Source organism: Acinonyx jubatus, chromosome C1, assembly GCF_027475565.1.
Source record: "Acinonyx jubatus isolate Ajub_Pintada_27869175 chromosome C1, VMU_Ajub_asm_v1.0, whole genome shotgun sequence".
Classification (NCBI taxonomy): Eukaryota; Metazoa; Chordata; class Mammalia; order Carnivora; family Felidae; genus Acinonyx; species Acinonyx jubatus.
In genome coordinates this window covers 19,602,125-19,629,478 of record NC_069381.1, presented here as the reverse complement: position 1 = coordinate 19,629,478, position 27,354 = coordinate 19,602,125, and the positions used below count along the sequence as shown (strand labels likewise).

The following is a 27,354-nucleotide window of genomic DNA, read 5'->3' as shown; positions in this document are numbered from 1 at the left end:
TTGTTCTGGGTTTATCACCTTGTGTGGGATTATCTTTCCTTGTCTTAAGTGCAGTGAATATTCTTTTGTCTCTTCTTAGAGTGTGCACATCATATGGCGACTGGCCAACTGCACTGCTCTGTCTGTTCTCTGGAAGGGGACAAGCCCCTTCCACCACTGCACGAGAAGAGTGAGCATAGGCAAATTGCCCTGTGTCCACCGCTGGGAGAGATCCGCTGGCCATACGGGACTAATGCCCCAGATTGAAGGTGATCTCACTCTATCTCTTCGCTATGTGAGTGAAGCATTGTTCCATCCAATGCTTGACTGCATGCGTTTACTTTGGTGACTCAAATACCAAGACTCAATGGGTTAGAGGGTTTAGAGTTCTCCCCTGGGATTCATAACAGGTGCACAGTACTCTGCTCTCTTGGGGTTGAGAACTACTTCTCAACTGGTGCACCGTACTTTGGTCGACACCAAGAGATTTAGAAAACCACCAATCCAGCACAGTTTCTTACAATAAAAAAGATTCCAGTGGTGGCAAAATTACCAATTAACATGGCCTACCAACCAGGTCATCAGTAGGGGGGCCGGTCACCTGTCCAGACTTTGGCTATAATGAGGGACTTACAAAGGGGTGGGCCTTAGAGAATGAGGGAAATGGAGAAAGACAGGGGAGAGGCGGGGTATTCCAAGTGGAGGGCACACAGAGAGCAAGGGCAGACATGCTATTCCATTTTTGTAAAAGAAAAAAATATCATACAAAATGCATGTGAACCCAAATAAAGCTGGACTTGATTGTTCCCTCCTCACCCAAAAGAAATTGATCCAACTCCAAAAAGCAGTCAGAAAACAAAAGTCTTCACCAAAGGTCTGCAGAGGACATTGCAAAGGAATTACACATCACATACCTCACAGCAAGACATCCTTTCAGAATCTCCAAAATCTCTCTTCCTCAACATTCCAAGCTATCAGAGTAGCTCCCCAAACCTCTTCTTTCTTCCTTTTTCTTTTTTCCACATTCCTGACCACCCAAATTCTGCCAGCTCACTCCCTTCCCATCTCCCAGGAGCAGCTTTTCCTCAGTGGGATGGGAGGAAATTTCACGAGGTTGCTCCACTCTTTTGCTTAGGTCTGTTCCTCTCTCTGCCCTCCTCACAAAGACTCCTTAGAACTAAGTCTGGGAAGGAGGAAAAGCCATGAATATTTACATGCAACTATTTTTGTCCTGTTGCATAGAAAAAAGGTTGGAAGGAAATTCACCCAAATGTGAACAGAGACCAGCAGAGCCTTGGAACCAGATAAAGTTGGGCCCAGGTCCTGGCTCTGCTGCTTCATAGCTGTGTGACCTTGGGAGAGCCTCACTGGAGATATTTCTGCAACCCTCAGATTGCTGTTCTGTGAATTACTCACATGGTATCTGGCATATAGTAATTTTTCTGTAAAGTGTAGCTTACAAAGTAAAGGCGTTATTTCTACCTGGTAGGAATATGGGGAACTTCATTTTATCTTCATCACTATTTTTTTTTTTGCGTTTATCGCTACTTTTTAAAAATTTAACTTTTACTTATTTTAATATTTATTTATTTTCAAGGGGGGAGACAGAGCGTGAGCTGGGCAGGGGCAAAGAGAGGAAGACACAGGATCGGAAGCAGGCTCCAGGTTCTGAGCTGTCAGCACAGAGTCCTATGCGGGGCTTGAACTCACAGACCGCGAGATCATGACTTGAACCCAAGTCGAATGCTTAACCGACTGAGCCACTCAGGCACCCCATATTTTTAAAAAATTTTAAATGAGCACATATTTGTAACTTATAAAACACCATCAAGATTATTATTAACATAGGGCGCCTGGTTGGCTCATTCGGTTAAGGGTCAGACTTTGGCTCAGGTCATGATTTCCCGGATTTCCAGACCGTCGTCGTGGACATGACTCCAAGACTCTCCGCATCGCAGTCCTCTCTCTGTGCGGTGAGCTCCAGCCACTACTCGGTTGGCAAGAAGGGGTTAACGGCAGCACCTTGTCTTCAGCCCTCAAAGTCCACCCTAGCTAAAGTCCTCTTTTGCAAGGGCTGCAACCGAAAGGAGCCAGGTTGCTCCTTCCTTCCTCCCGATGGGGACCGCTCAATACCTCCGCTATGGGGGGTAAGATTTGCGGGAGCCGTGAAGAAGTCTGGGAGAAGAGAAGGCCCTGGGGCTTGTGGCCCCGGAGACTTCCGTCCTCCCTGAATCTTGTTGAACTTGAAGAAGGGGGAGGGCTCTGAAGGTACAGCTGGGCGTCGCTGGGTTCTCAGGGTAGGGCCCGCCCCTCAGCGTGTGAAGGGAGGGAGCCGTTAAGTCCTCAAACACTTGGGGGACATGCCTGAGCAGTTCCTGGAATGCAGGGGAAATGAGTGCGATGACACACCGGGGGACCCTTATCAGCGGGCTCTATTAAACCCTCGCCTCCAGATCTAGCCCCCAGATTGAGTCCCAGGATATCCTGGCTGTTTCCAAGAACCCGGCCCGGAAAGTGGGTGGGGTTCCTGCCTCCTCCACTCCCCCTTCTGGCCCTTCTTGCATTTTGGCTCCAAACCAGTCCAACCCCACCGCCAGCCCATTCACCTCCCAGTTCTACTCGACCGCGCGCTCCCTCAAAACACCACGGGTGCCCGCCCCGCCCGGGGCTGACCTCTGCCCCGGCCCCCAGTCCTGCACCTCCCCCCACAACCCCGCGCCTCATTTCCGCATAGTTCCCGCTCCCGGCACCCCGCGCGCGCCTCGCGGACTCCGAGGTCCGCTGGAACCTAAGCCCGCGGATCCCGCCCCAAGACCCCGCCCCCTACCAAGGCCCCGCCCCTCCACGTGCCCGCGCGTGCTCCGTCAGGTTCTCTGGCCTGCAAGGCGACCCCTTTGGAAGTCAGTCCTTGTGTCTGTCAGTCCTCAGAGCCCACGTTCGGCTGGTTGAGAAGGAGGGCGTTCTGAGAAGCTCGGAGAATATGCATGCCCGAGGCGGAAGCAGAGGGTGGAGTTGACCGAGGTCAGGGCGGTGAGGGCCGCAGAGCTCGAGCCCACGCCCACCTCCTTTCCTCCGGCCGGCTCAGTTGGGCCCGGCAGGCACCGGGCCCGGGTCTGAGCATGGATTGGCTTGGTCCCCGCCAGGTGCGCTGAGCGAGTTGGCAGCGAGGCGGGGCGGACCCCGGAACGCGGGTCAGGGTGGAGGGCGAGTCACGTGAGCTGGGAATGTCCGATCAAGGATATGGAACCCAGAGCCCTAAGGGAGGTATAGACGTGAGCTCAGGCCCAGCGGCTCTCTCATCGTGAATGCGGTGACCTGCCCTGGCGGGATTGGGGAATCGGGCCCAGGAGGCCCAACTGATGGGGCGCTGCCTCTCCAGCGCCTCCCAGGTATGGGGGAGCTCGGCTCTGCGCTGCCACCGTGTGGCCGCAGGGAGCAGCGCCCGCCTAGCACGCGGAGAGGACTCCAGGTTGAGAAAACAGATCCTGCTGACCAAGGAGCAGGCCGCCGTCGGGGGAGACCGGCTTTCGACACCCCGCCCGTCTCGAACCGGTTTCTGGGAATGGGGTTGAGGTTGCCTTGTCCTTCTTTCGGCCACTGTGAATCCGGATCAGGACCTTGTGGGACTTGGGTGTGGATATCCCGAGCCCGCCCCCATCCTGCTCACCGAGTATTTGTGAGGAAGAGCAGGATCCCTCCCAAAGGCAGCAATGCCACCAACAACCAACCAGCTTTTCCTAAGCGCCTGCTATGTGAAAGACACACAAAAATATATAATTAAAATAAGTAGAGGGGCGCCTCCGTGGCTCATTCGGTTAAGCCTCCGACCCTTCATCTTGGGTCAGGTCATGAGCTCAGGGTTTGTGAAACAGCCCAGCGTGGGGCTCTCTGTGCTGCCGGTAGAAGCCTGCTTGGGATTCGCTCTCTTACTCTCTCTGCTCCTCCCCTGCTCTTGTGTGCTCTCTCTGTCCTTCACAAAATAAATAAACATTAAAAAAATAATTAGAGAAAGCCCTCTCAAATTCGTGGCTCTCCATTCTCACGAAAATGAACAGGTAACATTTAAGGAGGGCTTTGCTGTGTGCTATGCACTTACTGGGTACTTGTATATGCATGAGGACATTAAAATCTCACCACAGCCCTCTAAGGCTAAGCTATTTAACAGACGTTCCTATTTAACAGATGAGGAGTTTGGGGTTCAGAGAGGTCAAGTAATTTGTCCAAAGTCACACAGCTAGCTAACGTTTAAATTTCTGAGTCTTGGCTTTTTAAAAACAATTTTTTAATGTTTATTTATTTCTGAGAGAGAGAGAGAGACAGCGCAAGTGGGGGAGGGACAGAGAGGGAGACACAGAATCCAAAGCAAGCTCCAGGCTCTGAGCTGTCAGCACAGAGCCCAACATGGGACTCGAACTCATGGATTGTGAGATCACAACCTGAGCCGAGGTCAAGTCAGAGGCTTAAGTAACTGAGCCACCCAGGGGCCCGCCCCCCCCCCATATTCTTTTTTAAGCAAAAATTAGACATACACATGGTTTAAAGAGGTTAACAAGTATTAATAAGGTTTTCTATGAAAACAGAAGGCAGCCCATCACACTCTTCCCCCATTTCTACTTTCCCTGAAGCACCTATTTTCAATTCTTTCAGCTGACTGTATTTTACATTTATCTCCATTATCTCTTAAGTAGCATGCTTGTTTTGCTTTTTTTTGGTGTTTCAGTTTTAAAGCACTATCTCTTGATTTTCTACCAAGGAAGATAAAGTTTTAACTCTTTCGCCATCACGTGCCTCACCATACACATAATCCCACCTCCCCAAACGGCCAACATTTTGGTTGGTTCAGTAATCCCTGTGTACGTTAGTGTATGTAAGCTATGATTACTTTCCCTTTTTGTACAACTTGTTTTTCTCCCCAGTTAATAATTGTCCTGTTTTGTCACTTGCTTAAGTTTTTATGTATCCCACTCTCCACCTTATCTAAATCTCTTCCCAAAATGTTCACACACATCAGGTGCCTCAGGTTGATATCTCTGGGGGCGGACGGGGAGATAGAGATGTTTATTTGGGATCAACAGCTGGGAAAGGAAGTGGGAGGAAGCAGGATTGGGCAGAGGGATATGTGGGACTTTGGTGAGGCCTGGTAAAGCCTCCCCCAAACTGGCAAGGAGCTTTGGAGCAAGTGTTGCCCATCAGAGTGTCCCAAGCCCGGCTGAAATGGTCAGGCCCTTAGACCCTGCGTGGCTCAGTCACATCGTGGGGGCTGCCCCAGGGAAGAATGCTGTCTTGGGCAAGGCTGCTCTGCATCTGGGGCTGACCCTGAAGGAGTTGACAGTTGGGAGTAGTCTGCTGTCCAGACCTCCTGCTGCTGGGCAGCAAGCCCTTCCTTGAAGTGGCCTCTGGGGACACATCTCTATCTCTATCTACCACTTCATGTATTCTATTAAATCCATCTCCTTGAGGAAACTTCTCTTGAAGTCTTCCTGGAAATTTCTGTTCCAATCTGGAGTGTTTTCTCTTTACACCTGGCGAACAGTTAGCACTCTGGGCAGGGCAAGATCTGGAATTTGTAAGGTTTCAAGTTTTAAAGCTTCTGCAAGCTGGGGACTCTTCAAAAACAAGAATACAAAATTAGGTATAATTTATTTAGATTGATAAGATAAACCAATAAATCCCTGGAGCTTTGAATCCCTTAGACACTCGGGACCTTTTCTTCTGCGATCTCATCAGACAATCTAGCAGAAATGCTTTCTGATTACAGCTTGGCTTCTGACCACCCAGAACACTCTACAACCCCCAGCCCTCACAGGGCCCCAGGGAAGTGCAGGAACCTGGAGCTTAGGGTATAGGAGCTTCTCAGGAAGTTCTCCTCTGATCCTGGGATCTTCACAATCATCCCAGGGACTGGGCTCACCTCACACCTATGTTGGGTTCTCCTGCAATCACTTCTTTCTAGATTTACTCCATCTTCTTGCTGGAACACCCATTCCAGTAGTTTCTTAGGAAAGAAAGAAATGTCACTTCTCGGGACCTTGTATATTTGCAAATAACTTCATTTTACTTTCACCCTTAATAATATGGCTGGGTACAGAATATATTTTAAAAAAAACAACAACAACTCTTAGGGGCACCTGGGTGGCTCAGTCGGTTAAGTGTCTGACTTTTGATTTTGGCTCAGGTTGTAATCTCACGGTTCGTGGGCTTGAGCCTCATGTTGGCCTCTGCACTGACAGCACAGAGCCTGCTTGGGATTCTCTCTCTGTCCCTCCCCAACTCGTGCTTTCTCGCTTGCTCTCTTAAAATAAATAAACTTAAAAAAAACAACAACAACAACAACAACAAAAGAAACACCTTTAGAACAGGACCTGACCATAATAAGTACTATAGGAGTTTTGCTATCACTATTATAAAAAATTCTAGTTGGAGATTATTTTCTTTAAGTGTTGTTACTGAGAAGTTCAAAGGCATCCTGATTCCTGGTGCTTTGTATGGAATGTCTTTTCCACTTTGGAAGGTGTAGGATCTTCTTTGTTTCTCCAGGGTTCTGACAGGTCACAACAGTATCTTGATACTGGTCTGTTTTCATCCATGCACTGAGCACTTTGGAGATATCTTTCTTTTCTTTTTTCTTTTTATGTTTATTCATTTTTTGAGAGAGAGAGACACACACACAGAGCACAAGCAGGGGAGGGGCAGAGAGAGAGAGGGAGACACAGAATCCCAAACAGGCTCCACGCTCCAAGCTCCTAGCTCCTAGCTCCCAGCTGTCAGCACAGAGCCCGATGTGGGGCTTGAACTCACAAGCTGTGAGATCATGACCTGAGCTGAAGTGAGACACTTAACCAACTGAGCCACCCAGGCGCCCCTGTTCTTTTTAAATAACATCCTGCTCTTGCTTCATGGATGCACGATATTCTCTTCTCTCTCTGAAGATATTAACAGTAGGTCTTTTTGGCCTGGTCAGATTACCTTTGAGAAAACTTTTTCTGATCCCCTGCCTGGAGAGCAAAGTCTTGGCTGCCAGCTTTCTGGGGGGGCCAGCTGGGAAACAGGGTTGGGGGGTGTCCAGCATTCACAGCATATTCATTCATGTCACCGCCTGACTTGGGGAGGACGCTCCCGCCCTCCCCTGCACCTGCAGTTTCCCCATTCCGGTGAACCTTTTTCATCCTTTCCAGAGTAAACCTCCAGTCTTCTGCCAGGATTCGGGAAGGAACCTGACAATTCTGATCTTTTTTTTTTCCAACTTTTAATTTAAATTCTAGTTTATTAATATATATGGTAGGAGTGGTTTCCGGTGTAGAATTCAGTGCATATAACACCTTGCATATAACACTTGCATCACTTGCATATAACACCTAGTGCTTATCACAAGTGCCCTCCTTAATGCCCATCACCCATTTAGCCCACCCTCCACCCACCTCCCTTCCGGTAGCCCTTAGTTTGTCTTCTGTAGTTTTATGAGTCACTTATGGTTTGCTTTCCTCCCCTCTTTTCTCCCCCTTCCCCATGTTCCTCTGTTTTGTTTCTTAAATTCTACATATAAGTGAAGTCATATATTTGTCTTTCTCTGACAAACTTATTTCGCTTAGCATAATATACTCTAGCTCCATCCACGTCATTGCAAATGGCAGGATTTCACTCTTTGATGGGTGAGTAACATTCCATTGTATATATATATATATATACCACATCTTCTTTGTCCATTTACCAGTTGTTGGACATTTGGGCTTTTAACATAATTTGACTATGGTAGATAATGCTGCTATAAACATTGGGGTGCATTTGCCCCTTCAAATCAGCATTTTTGTATCCTTTTGTAAATACCTAGTAGTACAATTGCTGGGTCATAAGGTAGTTCTATCTTTAACTTTTTGAGGAAACGCCATACTGTTTCTCAGAGTATCTGTACCAGTTTGCATTCCCACCAACAGTGTAAGAGGGTTCTCCTTTCTCCACATCCTCACCAACATCTGTTGTTTTCTGTGTTGTTGATTTTAGCCATTCTGACACGTGTGAGGTGGTACCTCACTGTGGTTTTGACAATTCTGATCTTAAAACGGTTTCCAAACTCTTTTCATTTCATACCCTGCTATATTTAAACAGGTACCTGTGTGTGTGTGTGGGGGGGGGGTGTCTGTGATCCTTCTTCCCCACATCCAGCGTAGGCTAAGATTTCCTTGCATTTGCTGTGTAGTTATTCCCCAACCATCTGTTTTCCAACTTCCCGATGCTATGCTCTGGTCTCTTCCCTCATTCTCCTCGTCTTAGTGAGTTTGTGCCTTAAACAAAATCTCTTTACTGTAGTTTTGGCAGGGTTTTGGGAGGGCATGATGACATTAGGTCCACATGTTCAATCTGCCATAATTTTCAGAGCTTCCATTTTTCCTAAACCCGTAAGCAGGTTAATAATTACAGACTGTGAAAGCTACCGAGGGAAACAAACCTGAGGCCAAGATGAACACAGCAGGCAGGAGGACTCAGACTTGAGAAACACAGATTTGTTTCTTCAAACTACTTCCCTCGTTCCTGTGAAGAGAAGAGGCCATCCAGGAACACGTGTGCAGTCGGCGCAGGTGAGGAAGCCACCGTGAAGATCAAGGTGAATGCAGGGTGGTTTGCAATGGTGATGGCTATAGGGCTGGAAGGAGCCATTTGGGACAGGTGCCATGAGGGGAGACACCGCGTCTGTTTTGTGCCCTGCTGTGTGCATGTCCAGAGCTTACCAATGTCCCTAGCTACCAGAGACACTTTATAAAATATTTGTAAATGGACACAGTGGGGTGAGGGGGAGGTGAGGAAGGGAGGAGATGAGGACTAGCAGGTTTCTCCTGCTAGTGTAGACCTTGGAGGCCAACTATGGGCTGTGCAGTGTGTGGCCAAAGGGAGCCACAGATGTGGGAGCAGGGGAATGACCAGGTGAGAGTGGGTCTCTACCTGCACACAGGACCAGTGTCACCATGCACCTTCCCCTTCCGGCCTGTTTTCCTTTACACCCTTTCTACTCTGATCACTCCTGCTGCTGCCTGACACATCCTCTCCCCAGCCTCACCTCTTCTGGCCACTCCTCACCTGCCCCTCCCCCCTCCCCCTTCTCCCCATCCCCATTGGCCCCAGTCTGATCCTTCAACCATATTCTTTTTCTGCAGACTCTTACCTCAGTCTGCAATTGTGGCCATTGGTGGGATCCCATTTAATGTCAGATTCCCCCATAGAGGGTGAGTTTGCAAGGGAGGGAATCTGCCTCTTTCGCTTGTCATTGTGTCCCTAGCACTAGGACTGGGCCTGGCATGCAGAAGTGGGCTCGGCAAATTTTTAAAAAAATTGCTCTGGTGTCTTATTGAGATACAATCGATTAGAACGTCGGATTGGTTTTAAAGTGTACAACATAATGATTCCATACTTATATATATTACAAAATGATCGGGGCACCTGGGTGGCTCGGTTAAGTGTCTGACTTCGGCTCAGGTCGTGATCTCACAGTTCGTGAGTTTGAGCCCCGCACTGGGCTGTGTGCTGACAGTTCAGAGCCAGAAGCCTGCTTCCGATTCTGTGTCTCCCTCCCTCTCTGCCCTTCCCCCATTCGTACTTTGACTCTCTCTCTCTCTCTCAAAATAAGTAAACATAAAAAAAAATGATCACAATAAGTCTAATTAACACCCATCACCACAACAGTTACAGTTTTGCTTTATTTTTTTGTGATGACAACTTTTACCATGTACTCTCTTGGCAACTTTCAAATGTACAGTACATTATCGTTAACTATAGTCACCTGCTGTACGAATAATTATTGAAAGAACCAGATGAAAACAGGTGTCATCTTGCCGAGATGGTGGGACAGAGAGGTTGAAGGGGAGACCATGGACAAGGTATGTGACCTGGGAGGGAGAGGATACAGCCTGTGCACAGGCGAGGGACAGAAGTCCTGAGAGAGGAAGTGATAGGTCTCAGGGCCTGGTAGGGCTTCCGTTGAATGAAGCCGTCCCTGAGCCTTTGCTTGGCGCTGGGCCCTGGGCCTGCCCCCGAGCTCTGCAGTCTTGGGGGCGTGTGAATATCTGTTTGGCTCTGGAGTGAAACAAGCTGTGCGCTGAGCTATGGGCAGGTCACACCTGGTGAGGGCATCAGGGAGGGCTTCCTGGAGGAGGATGCCCGGGAAATGGATTTTGAAAGCTGTGGGGGACACGGCCTGGATGGGGAGGAGTGATTTGAAGGCCTCCAAGGTTCTGAGTCTGATGAGTGGTTGACTAGTGGGGCCACAGGCAGAGGCAAGGGACATGGGTTTCAGATACACTGATCAGTCCAGGGTGTTGGGGGATGCTCAAGGACCTGTGAGGGGCCAGAGTGAGAGGCAGGGTGTGGCACGCACCTCAGGCTCACTCCAGGCCACCGAGGACACCAGGCCGTGATGGTCCCATTCCCCACCTTACTCCCAGCCTCTCCCCGGGTGGCCTGCCCTCATCTTCACTCAGGAGTTTCTTCCCCTCACTTCAGCTCCCCTGAAAGTCCTCTAGGAATTTTTTGTGCTGGGCACTTTTCCAGACCTCTCTCTTATCCCCTAGTATTTGGTCATATACCCCAAATTTTAAGGATAGGTGAACTGGGGCATTGGGCTGGCTCAGTTGGTAGAACGTGCAATTCTTGATCTTGGGGTTGTGAGTTTGAGCCCCACATTGGGTGTACAGATTCACTTAAAAATAAATAAACAGGGGCGTCCAGGTGGTTCAGTCGGTTAATAGTCCGACTTCTGCTCAGGTCACGATCTCAGTTTGTGAGTTTGAGCCCCGCGTCAGGCTCTGTGCTGACAGCTCAGAGCCTGGAGCCTGCTTCCGATTCTGTGTCTCCTTCTCTCTCTGCCCAGTTATGTTCTCTCTCTCAAAAATAAATAAATAAGCATTTAAAACAAACAAACAGGGGTGCCTGGGTGGCTCAGTAGGTTAAGCATCTGACTTCGGCTCGGGTCATGATCTCACTGCTCATGAGTTCGAGCCCCGTGTCAGGCTCTGTGCTGACAACTCAGAGCCTGGAGCCTGCTTCCGATTCTGTCTCTGTCTCTCTGCCCCTCCACTGCTCGCTCTCTCTCTGTCTCTCAAATATAAAAATAAAACAAAGTAATTTTAAAACAAACAAACAAAAAAACAAACAAGGTATAACTGAGCTCACAGAGGAGAAGTGACTGCCCACAATCAGTAGCACTGATCAGGGAGTTAAATCTGGGTCTGCCGATTCTGAAGCCTGCTCTCCTCACTGCACCCTAGAGGCCAGGCAGGCAGGAAGCCTTGGGGATTAAGGGTGCTTCTCATAGCCAAAGCTCTGGGTGCCCTGTGTGTGTGTGTGGGGGGGGGGGGGCGCGGGGGAGGGGTCATATTGTACTACACAGAAGAAGTAAGAGCTTGAGGGACAGTGTGGTACAGTGGTTAGAAGCATAGACCTAAGGGCCAGAGTGCTTGGGTTCCAGTCAGATCTGCTGCCTCCTATACCTCAATTTTGCCTTCTGCAAAATGGGATGATAATAGTACTTACCTTATTTGGGTATAGGTAAGTGTTATCATCTCCTTTCCTGAACTCCCTCTGCCCAGTGGGGGTCTGCTGTTTCTCATACTCTGGTTGGTGGTGATCACCAGGGAGTGGGGGTTTCCTCTCTGCTCTAGCCTGGAGCAGGAGGAAGAATACTTTCGTATCTCCATTTTACTAATGAGGAAGCCAAGCCTCAGAGAGGTCATACAGTCAGGGACAGAGCCGGGATTAGAAACTGGGCCTGCCCAAACCCCAAGCCTGGCATTTTCCTGCTGCACCAGCTGCGTCCCCAGCATGTTGTTGACCCCTCTGCGGGCAGGATGGAAATGCTTTCTTCATTAGGAGACCCAGAATGCTCTTTTTCCAGATCTAAGGTATGCATAAAACTCCTTATCTTCAGGAGTGAGGTTCAACCCCTACCACATCTCCAGTGCTGGTCCAGAGCTACTGACAGACCTACCCCCAGCCCCATCCCAGTGGCCCCTGGGGATGTCCAGACATGGGCAGTCAGGGCACAGAAGGCAGGCCCAAGCTGATAAGAAGAGTGGACCGCGGGTTTAAATTCAGCTCTGTCACAAATTTACCGGGTGACTAGGCTAGATCACTTCATCTCCCTGAGCCCCATGTCATTCAGCTGTAAAATGGGTGAAATAAAACATCTTATTAGGGCTCTTGCAAGATTGTTGTCTTGAGGTTGGTGCCAGTAGGTGCTCAGTACATGTGTGTTGAGTGACCCAGCTGACTGATCAGATGCGTATAAAAGGTTTGTTAGCACAGGGCCTGGCTTGGAAATGGTGGCCTCTGAGGATCGGCTTCTTGATACCTGGCCCTGTCCTGTGCTGCCCCTTACGTGCAGCCTCCTCTCCAGTCCTTTTGTCCTACCTTGTGTGGGTCCTCAGCCTGCCAGACCACCCCGCACCCCCAAACCCTGTTTGTGGTCTCTTTCCAGACAACCCTTCCCCCAGCTTCTGAACTTGACAGCTCGGAGCCTGGAGCCTGCTTCGGATTCTGTGTCTCCCACTCTCTCTCTGCCCCTCGCCCAGTTGCAGGCCCTGCACATCTCTGATCCTGCTTATGACCTCAGACCTAAAGCTTGTCTCTTTTGGTTCCTACATAGCCCGCAGTGGTAAAGGCCAGGTTGAATAACTTACAATACATTAATACCATACAATACCGGGTATCCATGGTTGTACAGGATGGTTGCACCTGTGGATGCACTCAGAATGCTTGAATGCTTGAATGCTTGAATGCTTGAATTCTTGACCTCTTATTTGCTCTGAGACTTTGGGGAAGTTATTTAACTTTTCTCTCCCCCAGTTTCCTCATTTATAAAATGGGATAATAATAGTATGGGCCTGGTAAAGTTATAAGAAATTAGCAAGCCAGCATGGAAGTTTGATAAGAGTGGGATTTGGGTCTGTTTTGTTCATTGCTGTATCACCAGTGCCTAGCCCAGTGCCTGACACATATATGCTATTCAACAAGTATTTGTTGAACAAATCTATGGAATAGTGAGATCATGCATATAAAATAGCACTAGTGTCTGATAGAAATATAGTGCAAGCCACTTATAATTTTGAGATTTCTAGTAGCCATGTTAAAAAAAAGTCAAAAGAAAAAGGTGAAATTAATTTTAATAATATATATTTTATTTATTAAAAATATTTTAATGTTTATTTATTTTTGAGAGACAGGAGTGTGAGTGGGGGAGGGGCAGAGAGAGCAGGGGGGGCACAGAATCCGAAGCAGGCTCCAGGCTCCAAGCTGTCCTCACAGAGCCCGACGCAGGGCTTGAACTCAGACCGCGAGATCATGACCTGAGCCAAAGTCGGACGCTTAACCGACTGAGCCACCCAGGTGCCCCAATAATATATATTTTAACATAATGTATCCAAAATATCGTTGCAACATGAAATCAATATAAAAATTATTACTGAGATTTTTTTAAAGCAGTCTCTATGCCCAACGTTGGCTTAATTTCACGACTCTGAGATCAAGAGTCACATGCTCTACCCACTGAGCTAGCCAGGCACCTCTGAGATATTTTGTTCTTTTTTTTTCCTACGAAGTCTTTTTTTCTTTTTAATTTATTTTTTTTAATATATGAAATTTATTGTCAAATTGGTTTCCATACAACACCCAGTGCTCATCCCAAAAGATGCCCTCTTCAATACCCATCACCCACCCCACCCCCCCCCCCCCATCAACCCTCAGTTTGTTCTCAGTTTTTAAGAGTCTCTTATGCTTTGGCTCTCTCCCACTCCTACGAAGTCTTTAAAATCCGGTGTGTATTTACTGTAGCACATTTCAGCTACATAACAATAATATCGTAAAGCCATGTCCTACCAAAAAGTAAAGCTGTATTTAACAGACAAATATTTTTGTTTTTAAATTTAAAATAATTAAATAAAATTTGGGGCACCTGGGTAGCTCAGTTGGTTAAGTGTCTGACTTCAGCTCAGGTCATGATCTCACAGTTCCTGAGTTCGAGCCCCCAATCGGGCTCTCTGCTGTCAGCACAGAGCCCACTTTGGATCCTTTGTCCCTTTTCTCTGTGCCCCTCCCCCACTTGTGCTCTCTCTCTCTCTCTCTCTCAAAAATAAACATCAAATAAATAAATAAATAAATAAGATAATTAAGTAAACTTAAAATTTTGGTCCTCCGTGGTACCAGCCACATTTCAAGGGCTCAGGAACCTCATGTGGTTAGTGGCTACCAGATTGGGACAGCACAGATATGAAGTGCCCGGGGGCACAAGTTCCCAATGAAGTTCAGCTATTCTTATTAGTGATCTGGAAGATATCTGTACTTTGGGTTGAGTGAAACAAGAAAGTCCCTGAGCACTGTGTACAACATGATTTCACTTGTGCAAACATAGAAACCCTCCGCCCCCAAACTATTTATATATGTTAAATATGTAACCCAGATGTTAACAGAAGTCTCCTCCCCTTATGAGAGCTCCAACCCCAATCCATGAGAGCAGCAGGAAAAAAATGAAATGTGCCACAGATGCCTGCTCAGGAGAGTGGGCCTAGAACAATGGGAGGCCTTTGTGTTAGCTCCAAGAGGAGTCTGATGGACTGAATTGCTTGGGTTGGGAAGGGAGGAGGATTTTAATTTCCCCAGTCAGGGAAGAACGGGTAAGGGCCAAGGTGGTGGAATGCATGGGGCAAAGGGCCAGGGAGCACTCCTCCCCAGGAAGGAGGATGGCTGAAAGGATATGAACCCATCACAGAGATGATGCTTAAAATTGTTTGCTACCTTGGGTACAGTGTGAACACTTTGGGGACCCCCGAGCCCTCTGTGAAGTCTTTTTGACTGACCAATGTCTGTGTGCATGAGTTTTAGGGTAGAATCCAGAAAGAAGCTGAGCTTTTCATCTGGGTCAGGGAAAAGAAGGGCAGAAGCAAAGGCCAGGGACTGAGGAGACCGGACACATAAGGGTCCCCTTCTTTTTCCCCAATGCCATTCTTGGGACTCAGAGAGGTGACTTTCAACCTCCCATGATTCATAGAGGTGGAGGTGGGAGCCCAGCTCAGTTTGTCCGCTATATCTCAGAGGCAAAGAGGCCTCAGAAGACATCTGGACTCCTCTGTGTTTGTAAATGCCCAGGAAAAATCCTGGAAGGGTCCACATCAACATGACTGTGGGTGCCTTTGGGAGGAGAGTGGGTTTGGAGAGGTGAAGAAGATTTTCACATTTGCCCTCTATATGTCTGTATTGAGTTGTTTCAAAACATGTTTTCATAGCAAGCGGGCAAGACCTTTAGGTTTAGAAGGAAAGGAAAACACCGCCCCCGCACCTTCCTCCCAGCCCACCCAAGGAGTACCTGGCTAGTGTGGAAAATTGAGAATGTGCAGGCAGGTAAGTAGGAATAAGAAGCAGAAGTCATGAACTCACTGCCTAGCAGTGACCACTCTCCCAGTCGCTGCTGAAACTCTGGGGAAATGTCTGGCTTCTGGGCTGGCCCTCTGCAGTGCAGGCCCTATCAGGTCTCACCATTTTGCCCCAGCCCCAGAGTAACCGGAGATCAGAGTAGCCAAAAAGGTTGTTTTAGGGCCCGGGGCTGTGAGGGGTCTTAGCCTTGTGCCTGAAGTGCCCTGGTGGAAAATGGGGCCTTTGCTTTGGCATGAGGCCTGCTGTGGGCCTTGGATGGGTCTCAGTTCAATTTGGGGGCTATGCTGGGAACATGGGCGCCCCCCTGTGGTACTGAGAACCCTGACTTCTCGTGGCATAGAGGTCAGGAGTTTGGCCAACTTACTGTGATCAAGTTACTTAGCCATTATGGGCTTCAGTGTTCTTTTGTGTGAAATGTCGTGAGGGTTCAAAATGAGATAATGTATGCCATACAATTAGCACAAAGAAACTTGGGTAAGAATAAGGATATTCTAAGAACCAGTCTTTGCTCAGCTGAACCCTGTAGCCCTCATGAAGGAGGTGAGAGGGGATGAAGATTTTTCCTGTTAAACGTAGGGAAATCGGGGATGGGATCCCAAGGGCCAGTGTTCTGTGTGGTTGGAGCAGAAAGAGACAGTCATCTGAGTCCCTGTCTTGGGGCAGTGGCAACTTCCAGAAGTTGAGTGGTAGAACAGGGTGGGTAGAGGGGTGGCAGTTGGCAGCTTTAAGGGCTGGGGCATATCGTGGGGATCAGACCAGTGTGGAGGCAGGGGTGGCTTCTAGTCTCCATTCTGCCATTGGCGTGGTCCAGGGCACGCCACGGGGCCTCAGAATGGTGTGGAGGTTTCTAGTGCATCCTTCCTTCAGGCTCAGCCCATCCAAGTTCAGATCAGGTGTAATCGCTTGGCAACTATGTGATTTGGGGCAAGTTACTTAACACTCCGGTGCTTCAATATCCCATCTGTAAAATGGGAGCCACGACGACACTAGCTTGTGAGAAGGAAACGTGATAAGTCAAATAAATTACTTAGAGGGGCGCCAGGCTTATAGTGAGGGCCCGTTAACGAGGCAGACCTGCTGGTATTTCCTGTCTGTGTTGTGGATGTGGCAAGTGACACCTGGGGGTTCTTTCTGGTTTTGGAAGTCCTCCTCTCTCATGACCCAGCTTCTTAGAGGGCAGTGTAAGGCCAGCCCCCTTCTGTTCAGTTGTACCTGAAGCCCTGAGGAATGACAAAGCTCTTGAATCACTGAGAACAGGGTCCCCGACCCTCGGCATTTTGTGTGGGAAAATGAAGGGAGTGTTTCTGCCGTGGTCAGTCAGTAATGCTTCAACCTTTCAGTCCAGGGCCCTGTGCGGACTCTGATGGTTTCCATTCACGTTTTCAAGCCCAATTCATTAATTCACACAGCAAATACTATCTGAATATTTGCAGAACAGAGTCATGGTTCACAGAGTGGGCCCTAGAGCCAGACGGGCCTGGACTGGACTCCTGGCTGGGCCACACTGGGTCTCCAAGGCCCTGTGTCTTCACTTGTAGAATGGAGAAATTAATTCCCACTCCTAAGTTAATGTGAGGATAAAACCACACCATCTATTGAGTCATGGGGGGCTGTTTTTAGCTGCAAGTAACAGATTACCTGACAAAACCAATAAAGGCGTTTCATTCTCTCACTTAAGTGTCTGGATTTGGTAGTTCTAGACTCGGCTGGGCAGCTATCTCAGGCTCTTTCTGCTCTGCCATCCTCAGTGTATTAACCTAATGATCCCAAAGTGGCTGCTGCAACCCCAAGCAGGAAGGGTGGGGGGTGGAGGCGGCAACAGGCCTTCTCCTCTGGAAACTCCTTTCCTTCCTCAATCTTTCTCCAACTTTGGTGGGTGCAAGAATCATCTGAACAGCTTTTAAAGCCAGAGTCCTGGGCCCCTTCTCCAGAGATCCTCACTCCGTGAGTCTGGGGCAGGGCTCAAGAACTGCCCGCTAACAAGTTCACAGGGATGCTGAGGCGCTGGTCCCAGAATTATTGGTGCCTTGCATCTTACCCTGGTGCTAACTTCGGCCCTCAAGAGAGAAGAGGCTGAAGAAGGGGTTAACATGCTGGTACTTTATTTGGAAGGTGCAAGCCCAGGGCGCCGAAGGCGAGGAAGGGAAGAGGCAAAGCAATGAGATGTGGTGCATTATGTCCTGGCTACTGCTTCTCAACAAGCTGCAAAGAGACATGGTAGGTCACTCAGCAAGTGGATTAATTGGTACAAAGATTTTTCTGGAAAAGTGAAAGGAGAACTTTTGGAGAAAAGGAAGAGGCAGTTAGCCTAGTTCCCTCCCTTTCCATCCACCATTTCCTATTTTTCAACGTTTATCTCTGGGGAGCTAACGTCTCCACAGTTCTGGACTGAATTAGCCACTTGGCTGCCTCTGAGGAAGCCACATCTCATGTCCCTAGGAAATGGTTTTTCAACCAAGTGTGAAAATGGAGGTGTGACTTAATGCAGGTGGGGCCCAAATGAGAGCACTAAAGACGCAGTTGAGGAATCTACGGGAACCCATAGGATTTGTCATTCATTGCAGGTAGGTGGCAACTTGTTGGGTCCAGAGCAGATTTTAAAAACTGAGCCAAGAGGATACATTGATGGATTGATAATGGAGTGTGAGGGAGAGGGAGAAATTAAAGGTTTGGTGGATGATGGTGTTTACTTAGATGGGGAAAGCTTGAGGGGAAGTTACTTTGCTAGGAAAATTAATTTTTTGCCCATGTTAAATTGGTGAAGTCTATTAAGTGGTCTAACTCTGGATCTGAGGGGTAAGGTTCTATCTGGAGATCAGAATTTGAGTTACTGCCACATGCATGGTATCTAAAGTCAGAATACTGGTTTTGGACACCTAAGAAAAGAGGTTGGGTGAAAAGAGACAGGAGTAGGGCACCTGGGTGGCTTAGTCGGTTGAGTATCAGACTCTTGATTTTGGCTCAGGTCATGATCCCAGGGTCATGGGATCGAGTCCCATGTCAGTCTCTACACTGAGCATGAAGGCTGCTTAAGATTCTCTCTCTCTCTCCCTCCCTCTCTGCCTCTGCTCCTCTCCCTTGCCCTCTCAAAAAAAGAAGAAAACAGAAAGGCAGAAACTTTGGCAAGATACACACCATTGGTGGCCTGTTTAATCGATGGTGGGGGCAAAAGCCTCCTTATCTGGGTGAGTGGAAGAGAGAATGGAGGGTTGGAAATGGTGATGGACAATATGCTTCTTTGGGGAGCTTTGCTGTAAAGGGGAGAAAAGAAATGGGGTGGTGGCTCAAGAGAGCCAAAGGAAGATGCTTTTAAGGTGTTTGCAGGTAGGAATGACCCAGCAGAGAAGAAATGGATAAGGCAAGAGAGACAGGGGACAACTGCACATGGGTTTAGTCTCAGAACTGAGAGGGATGGGTCCAGATCACAGGTTGAAGGCTTGGGCTTAGAGAAGAGAGAGGGTCCCCCCAGAGTGGGAGGGGATGTGGGTTGTGGCCACACTACACTGTAGGTAGTAGAGGAAGAGGAAGACAAAGTCACTCCGTTCTGACTGTGTTGTCTAGAACTGAAGTTTGAAGGGAAATCATCGAAGAGGGTGTTGGAGACGGGAGAGAAGATGAAGGTGGGAAGTAGGTTATCCGGGCGGAGAAAGGGGAGTGTTTCAGGGACACGTAACAGGAGAGCTTGGCGGCGCCAAGGGCCCACTTGAAGTGCGGTCCTACCCATGGTGTGAGTCGGGTTAGCCTGGCGGTGGGTGCTCTGCAGTGTTGAGCTGTGTGGGTGCGGGTGCCGGTGAGGTGCCGTGAGTGTGAAGAAGAGGAGGGAGCAGAGCGTGGCTTCGAGCCAGGCAATGAAATCTGAGCTGAGTCAGAAAGAGGAGAGGTGAGAGAAGAGGTGGCTGGTGGGGAAAAGGTGAAGAGGTAGGGTCAGTGAGGCTGGAAGCAGTGGCTGTTATTCCATAAAGGCAGTAATAATATAAAGTTAACCACTGGATGAAAACACCCAAATCAAACAGCTAAAAGAAAAACAAAAAGAGAAAAAATAATAGACAACGTAAGGACTATATATAAAAGACACGGAATACATGTAAATATAACACGAAACAGTATGATGGGTAGAGGCCAAACATAGTTACCATTTTGCGTTGCTGTGTAAGAACTGAGGAATGTCCACGTCTCTCCAGCACACACTGTTGAGTGAATAAGGAGGGTGGAGAAATGTATTGTATGCTGTCTTTATAGAAAAAAGGGGAACTATGCCATACTTATTTGTTTAAATTTTTAAAAAGATGGGAATGATTAAATCGAACATAGCAGGCCACTAAATGGGAAGGGAGGGCGTAAAGTGGAGGACAGAGGAATAGAAATTAGACTTTGAATCGATCTTGTTTTGTAGATTAGACTTGGGACTATGTCAATAGTTTACATAATTAAACTGAAATTCTTTTTTTAATTCTGTAAGGAAATGCGAGTTGACATTTTCTCATTTCTGAGATCTGTAGAAAGGACGTATTTGCGTATAGAATTTCCAGGTGTAACTCAGCTTTGCTCACATGTCACAAAAGGCTTTACAGGAATATTCTCACAGTGAGATATCACATTTTCATTATTCAGGGCCACACGTTGTACTTTGACTCTCATCATGGCCCCCGAGTTAACCCACAAAGGGTGGCAGGACGCTGGAGAGGTGCCCGAAGTATGGAAGCTTTACGAATTTGCGTGTCATCCTTGGGCAGGCGCCGTGCTAGTCCCCTCGGTAGCGTTCCAATTCTAGTATATGCTGCCACTGAAGCAAGTGCAAGAAACTCTTAAGAAATGGGAAACTAAAACAGGGAGGTTAATGTAAATGCGTGTCCAGTTAGTGGCAAGCCACACAGAGAGGAACTATAGCAAGTTTAATTTTTTTTAATGTTTATTTATTTTTGAGAGAGAGAGAGAAAGAGAGAGAGAACGCGCGGGGGAAGGACAGAGACAGAGGGAGACATAGAATTCGAAGCAGGTGCCAGGCTCCGAGCCTGACACGGGGCTCGAACTCACGAACTGTGAGATCGTGACCTGAGCTGAAGGTGGACACTTAACCTATTGAGCCCCCCAGGGGCTCCAAGTAAGTTTAAAACACAGTGAACTGTCCCCCAAACAAAGAACCACAAACAAAGCCTTAAACTCCCTTTTGTTATTCTGATACTGTTGTGTGATATGGGTTTCACACCTGAATAACTGGGATAATCTAATGTCATAATTCAGGTTACAAACGAGAACTGGGATTCTCAATGTTGAGGAAACAATACATAAGATAGTAAAGAAAAAGCTTTTAAGTCTTCAATTTGGGTAGAAAGTATGAACATGTGTTATCTTAAAAAGAAAACGGGTCCTAGCTTTGTATCCCAAAGGCCTAGAAACAACGACCAACACAGCAGCAATGGGCATTCTAGAGCCTAGATTTTGGTCGTGCGATACCATTCACCACCAAAAGGAATGCAGGATTTTGTTTTTTTCTTAGAAATAGCTGACTCCAGGTCTGGAGCAGAAGATATACAAGGTAAGGCTGGAACATCCTATCATACTAGATAACAAGCAAGTTACCAAATGCTACCTAAACTACCAAAGGATTGTATCAGAAGGGCTCAGCAGCCACTTGAAGAGGTGGCCTGTTGGATAAAAATAACAATTTGAGCATCATGAAGTTGAATAAACGCAATGAATTTAAACACATAAAATATGTTTAATTCAGTGATCATGATACCTAATGATGCTAAAAAAACAATCCACTGGTCACTTTTGGAGGATGCTGGTAAACCAACTTGTTACTTTGAAAACTGGCCAAAACTCGTTACTTTGAAAACTGGGCATTGTATCCTCTTTTTCCAGTATGAACTGTAATTCCTAGTAACCAAATGGCAGACGAGTAAAAGTTTCTCTTTACAACAATATTTCGGGTATTATATGAAGAAGGAATGGCAAAACTAGAATATCATCATTTGCAACCCGTGATGAATTAATGAATCTACGTATTATGCTTCAATGGCTACAACATACAGAGACACCCAAATATGATACGTCTCTTGATGAAAGCACACAATGCTGAGGTTTTCTTATCACTGTATCTGAATCCAATCATACCTCCGGATCTATTCCTATTTTTAATAGGATATACAAAGGATAAAGAAACCTATGAAATGACACCAGAGACATAATAGCAAAATCCAGACTGGGAAACAGAGATGGAGGGAATCTACACGCTCCGAGATTACAAGAGTATGCCAACCATTTACCCCACATAGACCCCATTTGGATTCCCATTCAAACAAAAAAACTACTGAAGAAAAAAAGCAATTAGAAATTTGAGAATTTAAGTATTTCATAATATTAAGGAGTTGATGTTATTTTTTGGTATGCTAATAGTATTATGTTTTAGAAGTTCCTATCCTTTAAAGACACATATAAATATTTATGGATGCAATGATATATCACCTTACTGTAAGGGGGAGGAGCCAGTGTTATAAATTAAGCAAAATTAGTTAGGAGTGTATAATTGCTGAGGCTATGTGATAGGTACATGGGGTTTTGTGGTCCTTTTTTCATATATTCATATATATATATATTTCCATATATATATATGGCAGCAAAAGACTCCATTTTTATAAGTTTATTTATTTATTTATTTATTTAGAGAGAGCACGCCTGTGGGAGGGGCAGAGGGAGGGAGAGAAAGAATCCCAAGCAGGCTTCCCACTGTCAGAGCAGAGCCTGATATGCGGCTTGAGTTCACAAACCGTGACATGACCTGAGCCAAAACCAAGAGTCGGACACTTAACCGACTGAGCCACCCAGGCGCCCCAGGCTTTGTCACCTTATTCTTTTGCACATATTTGAAATTTTCCATGACAAAAAAAATTTTCCAAAGCCAAGTCACCACGATTTAGGCTCTCACTGGAAATGTATGATGATGGGGAGGGAAGGAAGTATCTGTCGTAACTTTCAGGTTTCTTGCTCGAGGAATGGAATGGGTGGTGGTGTTTTACCAGATCTAGGAAAAGTAGGAGAGGTGGGTTTGTGAACAAGAAGAGTTCTATTTTGATCATGTCGATTTGGGGTGCCTGTGGTATATCTGGGTGGGACTGCACAGAAGGTTGGTGGAAATACTCGAGAGATGTGGGCAGGGAATGAAAATGTGAGTCACTGGATGACATCATAGGGAGAAACTGTAGAGAAGGGTGCACAAAGGGATTTGAGGAGTGGTCAACTAGACTTACAGTATCTTAGAAACTGGAGGGCCCCAGAGAGGTCTAGAACAGCTTATATATATAATTTATTTTGAGAGAGAGAAGGAGCACACGAGTGGGGAGGGGCAGAGGGAGAGAGAATCCCAAGCAGGCTCTGCGCTGCAGCACAGAGCTGGATGCAGCGCTCAATCTGGCAAGTCACGAGATCAGGACCTGAACTGAAATCAAGTCATACGCTTAACTGAGCCACCCAGGCCCCCCTAGGACAGTTTTTTTTAAGTTGACTATTTTAATATAATTTATTGTCAAGTTGGCTAACATTCAGTGTGTACAGTGTGCTCTTGGTTTTGGGGGTAGATTCCCATGGTTCACCACTTACATACAACACCCAGTGCTCATCCTAAGTGCCCTCCTCAATGCCCATCACCCATTTTCCCCTCTCCTCCACCCTCCCATCAACCCTCAATTTGTTCTCTGTATTTAAGAGTCTCTATGGTTTGCCTCCCTCCCTCTCTGTTTCTATTTTTTTTCCCCTTCCCTTCTCCCATGGTCTTCTGTTAAGTTTCTCAAGTTGAACAGCTTTTAAAAGAAGGGAATAGAGTCTTACCTCACGCTGTATACAAAAATGAACTCAAAATGTTTTAAGACTTCAATAGAAGAGCTAAAATTATTTAAAACTCTTAGAAGACACAGGTTTAAATAGTCTTTATGACCCTGGACTGGGCAACAGATTTAGATAGCACATCAAAGCACAAGCAATAAAAATTTAAGTAAACTGGACTTCACCAAAAGTAAAAACTGCTTTGTGTCAAATAACACTATCAAGTAAGTGAAGAAAACGCACAGAATGGGAGAAAACACTTGTAAATTGTGACTCTGGTAAGAATCTAGTATCCAGAGTATATAAAGGGGCTCCTGGCTGGCTCAATTCGTAGAGCGTGTGCCTCTCAATCATGGGATCATGAGTTCAAGCCCCATGCTGGGCGTAAAGTTTACTTAAAAAAAAGGTGGGGGTGGGGGGCATGGGCACCTGGGTGGCTCAGTTGGTTAAGTGTCTGACTCTTGATCTCGGTTCAGGTCATGATTTCTTGGCTACAGTTCATGAGATCGAGCCCCATGCTGGGCTCTGCACTGACAGCACAGAACTTGCTTGGGATTCTCCCTCCCTCTCTGCCTCTCCCCAGCTCATGTGCACATGCTCTCTCAACATAAATACACATTTAGGGAAAAAAAAAAAAAGGCAGAGGATTTGAACATTTAAGTTAACAAATGTCCAATAAACATGGGAAAATGCCCAACATCTTACGATTAGGAAGATAAAAATCAAGAGGTGCCTGGGTGGCTCAGTTAAGCATCTGACTCTTGGGTTTCAGCTCGGGTTATGATCTCACAGTTTTGGGAGTTTGAGCCCCACATTGGGCTCTGCTCTGGCAGCACAGAGTCCGCTTGGGATTGTATCTCCCTCCCCTACTTGTACCATATCTCTATCTTTCATGGAATAAACTTTTTTTTAAAAAAAAAGGAAAATGCAAATCAATGCCACACCAAAATATCACTTCATACCCACCCTGATGCCTATAATTAAAAAAAGATGGGAAAATATGTGATGAGGATGTGGAGAAATTGGAACCCTCCTACATTGCCGGTGGGAATGTAAAATGGTGAAGCTGCTATGCGAAAGTGGTCTGGCCATTCCTCAAAAAATTAGAGATTCAACCCAGCATTTCTACTCCAAGGTATAAGCCTGAAAGAACTGAAAACACATGTCCACACAAAAATCTGTACACAATACAGTAGTATTCATAATAGCCCTAATGTGGAAACAACCCAAATGTCTCTCAACTGATCAACGAATGTATGAAATATGGGACAGGTTTTCCCCGCTACCCAAAAGTAGAGCATTCCAGTGAAACCTTTCCTAAGCCAAATGGTACAAAGTGAAGCAATTACCATTAATTATTAGGGAAACATTTTTGAGCTTTCCCAGACCCAAAAAATGTCAGGCTCTCCTGAGACCTTAGGATACTCTCGGTAATGGAAAACACAGGATAAATGGAGGTAAAGCAGAGATACACACACAGTTTAAAGCTTAGTACAGTGGTTTGATGCAGAGTGTAATTCCTGGGGAAGGGGCCTTGCAGGGCCACCCCGGCTGCTCCGGGTGAGTGCTGCCTGGAGATGTGCTCATGACAAAACCAACAGTGAACACTGTATTTCCGTTTTGCCTTTCTTTTTAGGTCTTTTTGTGAAAGCAAAGTGGCACACTGTGAACTTTTAAAAAGTGGGAGATAGATCCGTAAAGTAAGGTTATCTGACAAGTAGAACGAAGAGCACTCTGTAGCTCAGATGAACCTTAACTACCCCATGCTAGGGCACCTGTCACAGGATGACACATTCTAGGATTCCCTGTAGGAGAAAGGTCCAGAAGGGGGGAATGGGGAGTGACTGTGAAGCACGGGGTTTCTTTTTCGAGTGATGAATATTCTGGAATTAGTGCTGATTGTTGCACAGCCTTGTGAATATCCTAAAAACCACTGAATTGTGTGCTTTAAAGTGGTGAGTTTTTAATGTGGATTCTATCTCCACTTTGGACTTGTACTCAGCAGATGCTGCAGTGAAGCCAGGCCAGGGGGTGCTTGGAGACCGTGGGACCCCAGCACAGCAGCGGCTGTCCACTCACTCACTGCACCTGCCCTCTTCCATCATCTACCCCTCCCCTATTTAAGTCCAGGGACTGGCTGCATCCTTAACAGATTGTGGCTTCACCTTTCTTGCCATGATTGGTTTGGGAGTAGGCAGGCCATCCAGTTCTGCCCAAAGAAACTCAGGTTGCCGAGGGGCTTCTGGGAAATAATTCAGGATTTTCAGGACAAACAGGTCTTCCGCCTCTGGATACTGGAGTGTCAAGTTGAGGCCCAGAGCAGCTGCCTTGGGAGGTGAGGTGGTTGGACAACGTACTGAGGGCAACAGGGCAGAAAAATTGGAAATAACCAGCTGGGTCCTTAGAACCACCCCACCTCAGGACTTCTCATAGGGAGACAGATCTTCCTCCAGTTGGAAGTCATTTTATTTTACTTAAAAGTCCAAAGCATCTATCCTAATACAGGTTATGGTGACTGTTCCCCACGGATGGGATCAAAGCTTGGGGATGGGGCCAGAGGGAGATGTGGCCATCTTATTATCGCACTATGATCAAACTTAGTTCAGGTCAAGGCTGGCACTGAGCATGGTATTGTGGCGGTCTAAAATACCCTTACCATGTTTCCAAGCCTGGTGTCTTGGTTTCTAAGCCCAAGTACTCTCACGGTCCATAACTAGTCGAGTCGAGTCAGCCAAGTGTATCCCATGAAGGAAAAATAAAGCTCAAGCTCGCTCTACTCATCCTAATTTCTAGGTAGCAAAAATAGAGGGTTACTACTGGGTTTAACTTCAGCCAGTCACTCCACATCTGTTTTAACTAGAAGATGGGGGTTAAGACCTATACAAGATTAACACAAAGACTGTTAAGAGTATCTGACTGAGTTCCTAGCATGGTCTATAGCTCAACACATTTTATTGCATATGAAATCCTACAAATATTGATTACAGGAACCCCAATTGTGGCTTTCTCAAATTCTGCAACTTCTACTCAAAGACCAAGCTGTTGTACCCCTAACAGTAGTCACGTTCCACCCTGGAAGACAACACCTCCCGAGTAAGAATTAGGAATCTATAACCTAGAACTATTTCAGCAATAAAGAAAGCAAGTGGCTGCAAATTGCCCAGGTGGACAAATTTTACTTTATCCAAAAGATGCCTCCAAAAAGAAGTCAGAAGTTATTTTTAAATAAAGCTGGGGGTTGAATCCAGATTTTGGCTACTCGCTCTATGTACACAGAACCCTGAACAAGTTTCTTCACCCGAGCTCATTTCCTCACTCATAAAAGGAGTGTTAACACTTGCATTACACAAGCATCCCGAGACCGACGACTGGAGGTAATACACAAAAAATTCACCAAGGAAGAGCTTAATAGGATAGCTCTACTCTTTTGACTAAGGGGATACACAAAGCAATCTAAGATATTTTTTTACAGTCTCCAATTTACTTTATTTCCCCCAAACGATAGAGGTGACCTGTGAAAGTGAATTCAAACTGCAAGCAACAATTTATCTTCTTGCTAGGTCACCAAGAGGAAAGGGGTTCTCTGCAGGGTCGCTAAGCTGAAGCAATCAGAAAAGTCCTCATTAACATCTGTTTTTGGAGCTAGAGCAGTTCACCAGCAAGGACACGAATTTAAGAAGTCCCAGAAGACCTGCAGGTCCGTTTACGAACAGAGTGTCATGATCGGTCTTACACACCCAATGGCCAGCTGTGTATAGACACAGAAGCACTTTTCCCTGACACAAGGACTAGAGCCGGACCTATTCGTTTTCTCATTCTAGAGACTTTAAATGTGAATGAAGTGGAAAGGCTCTTCTGCTGTCAGCTACCAGGCCACAACCTCCGCCCTATCCAAAACTCTGCCTTTAAAAATACGCTTCAGAAGCAAGTACAGAAATCACTCCTCTGCTCCCAGCCACTCACCCCCAGTCCACTGCAGGGAGTTTTCCTAACTCCACCTAACACTGTGCTCTCCACCTACCGACGGACTCAAAACCAGAAATGGCCATCCCTGAAACCTCCACACCTCACACCAGAATGCATCCTGTCCCGAGAGACCTGGAGAAACCAGGCTCCCCCACTCCTGGGAAAAGATTAGAGGCAGCA

General features: G+C 46.8%; 1 protein-coding gene and 1 non-coding gene across 3 annotated transcripts in view; both read right to left on the bottom strand.

The window, feature by feature from the left end:
- Positions 1-1,126, bottom strand: part of RPS6KA1 (ribosomal protein S6 kinase A1) — a 52,767-nt gene extending 51,641 nt beyond the window's left edge. Inside the window, exon 1 of one of the 2 annotated variants that reach the window (XM_053209522.1) lies at positions 894-1,126. Coding sequence is in view for 1 of the 2 variants with exons in the window: in XM_015075083.3 (XP_014930569.2) it covers positions 894-944 (51 nt within the window). In the remaining variant the exon portion in view is untranslated. The remainder of the gene's footprint in view (positions 1-893) is intronic. The other variant, XM_015075083.3, reaches the window with a different exon arrangement.
- An 18,949-nt stretch (positions 1,127-20,075) lies between these two features.
- Positions 20,076-20,177, bottom strand: LOC113599655 (U6 spliceosomal RNA). The gene has a single exon (XR_003420572.1). It is a non-coding gene; the product is annotated as a U6 spliceosomal RNA (small nuclear RNA).
- Positions 20,178-27,354: the final 7,177 nt, after the last annotated feature.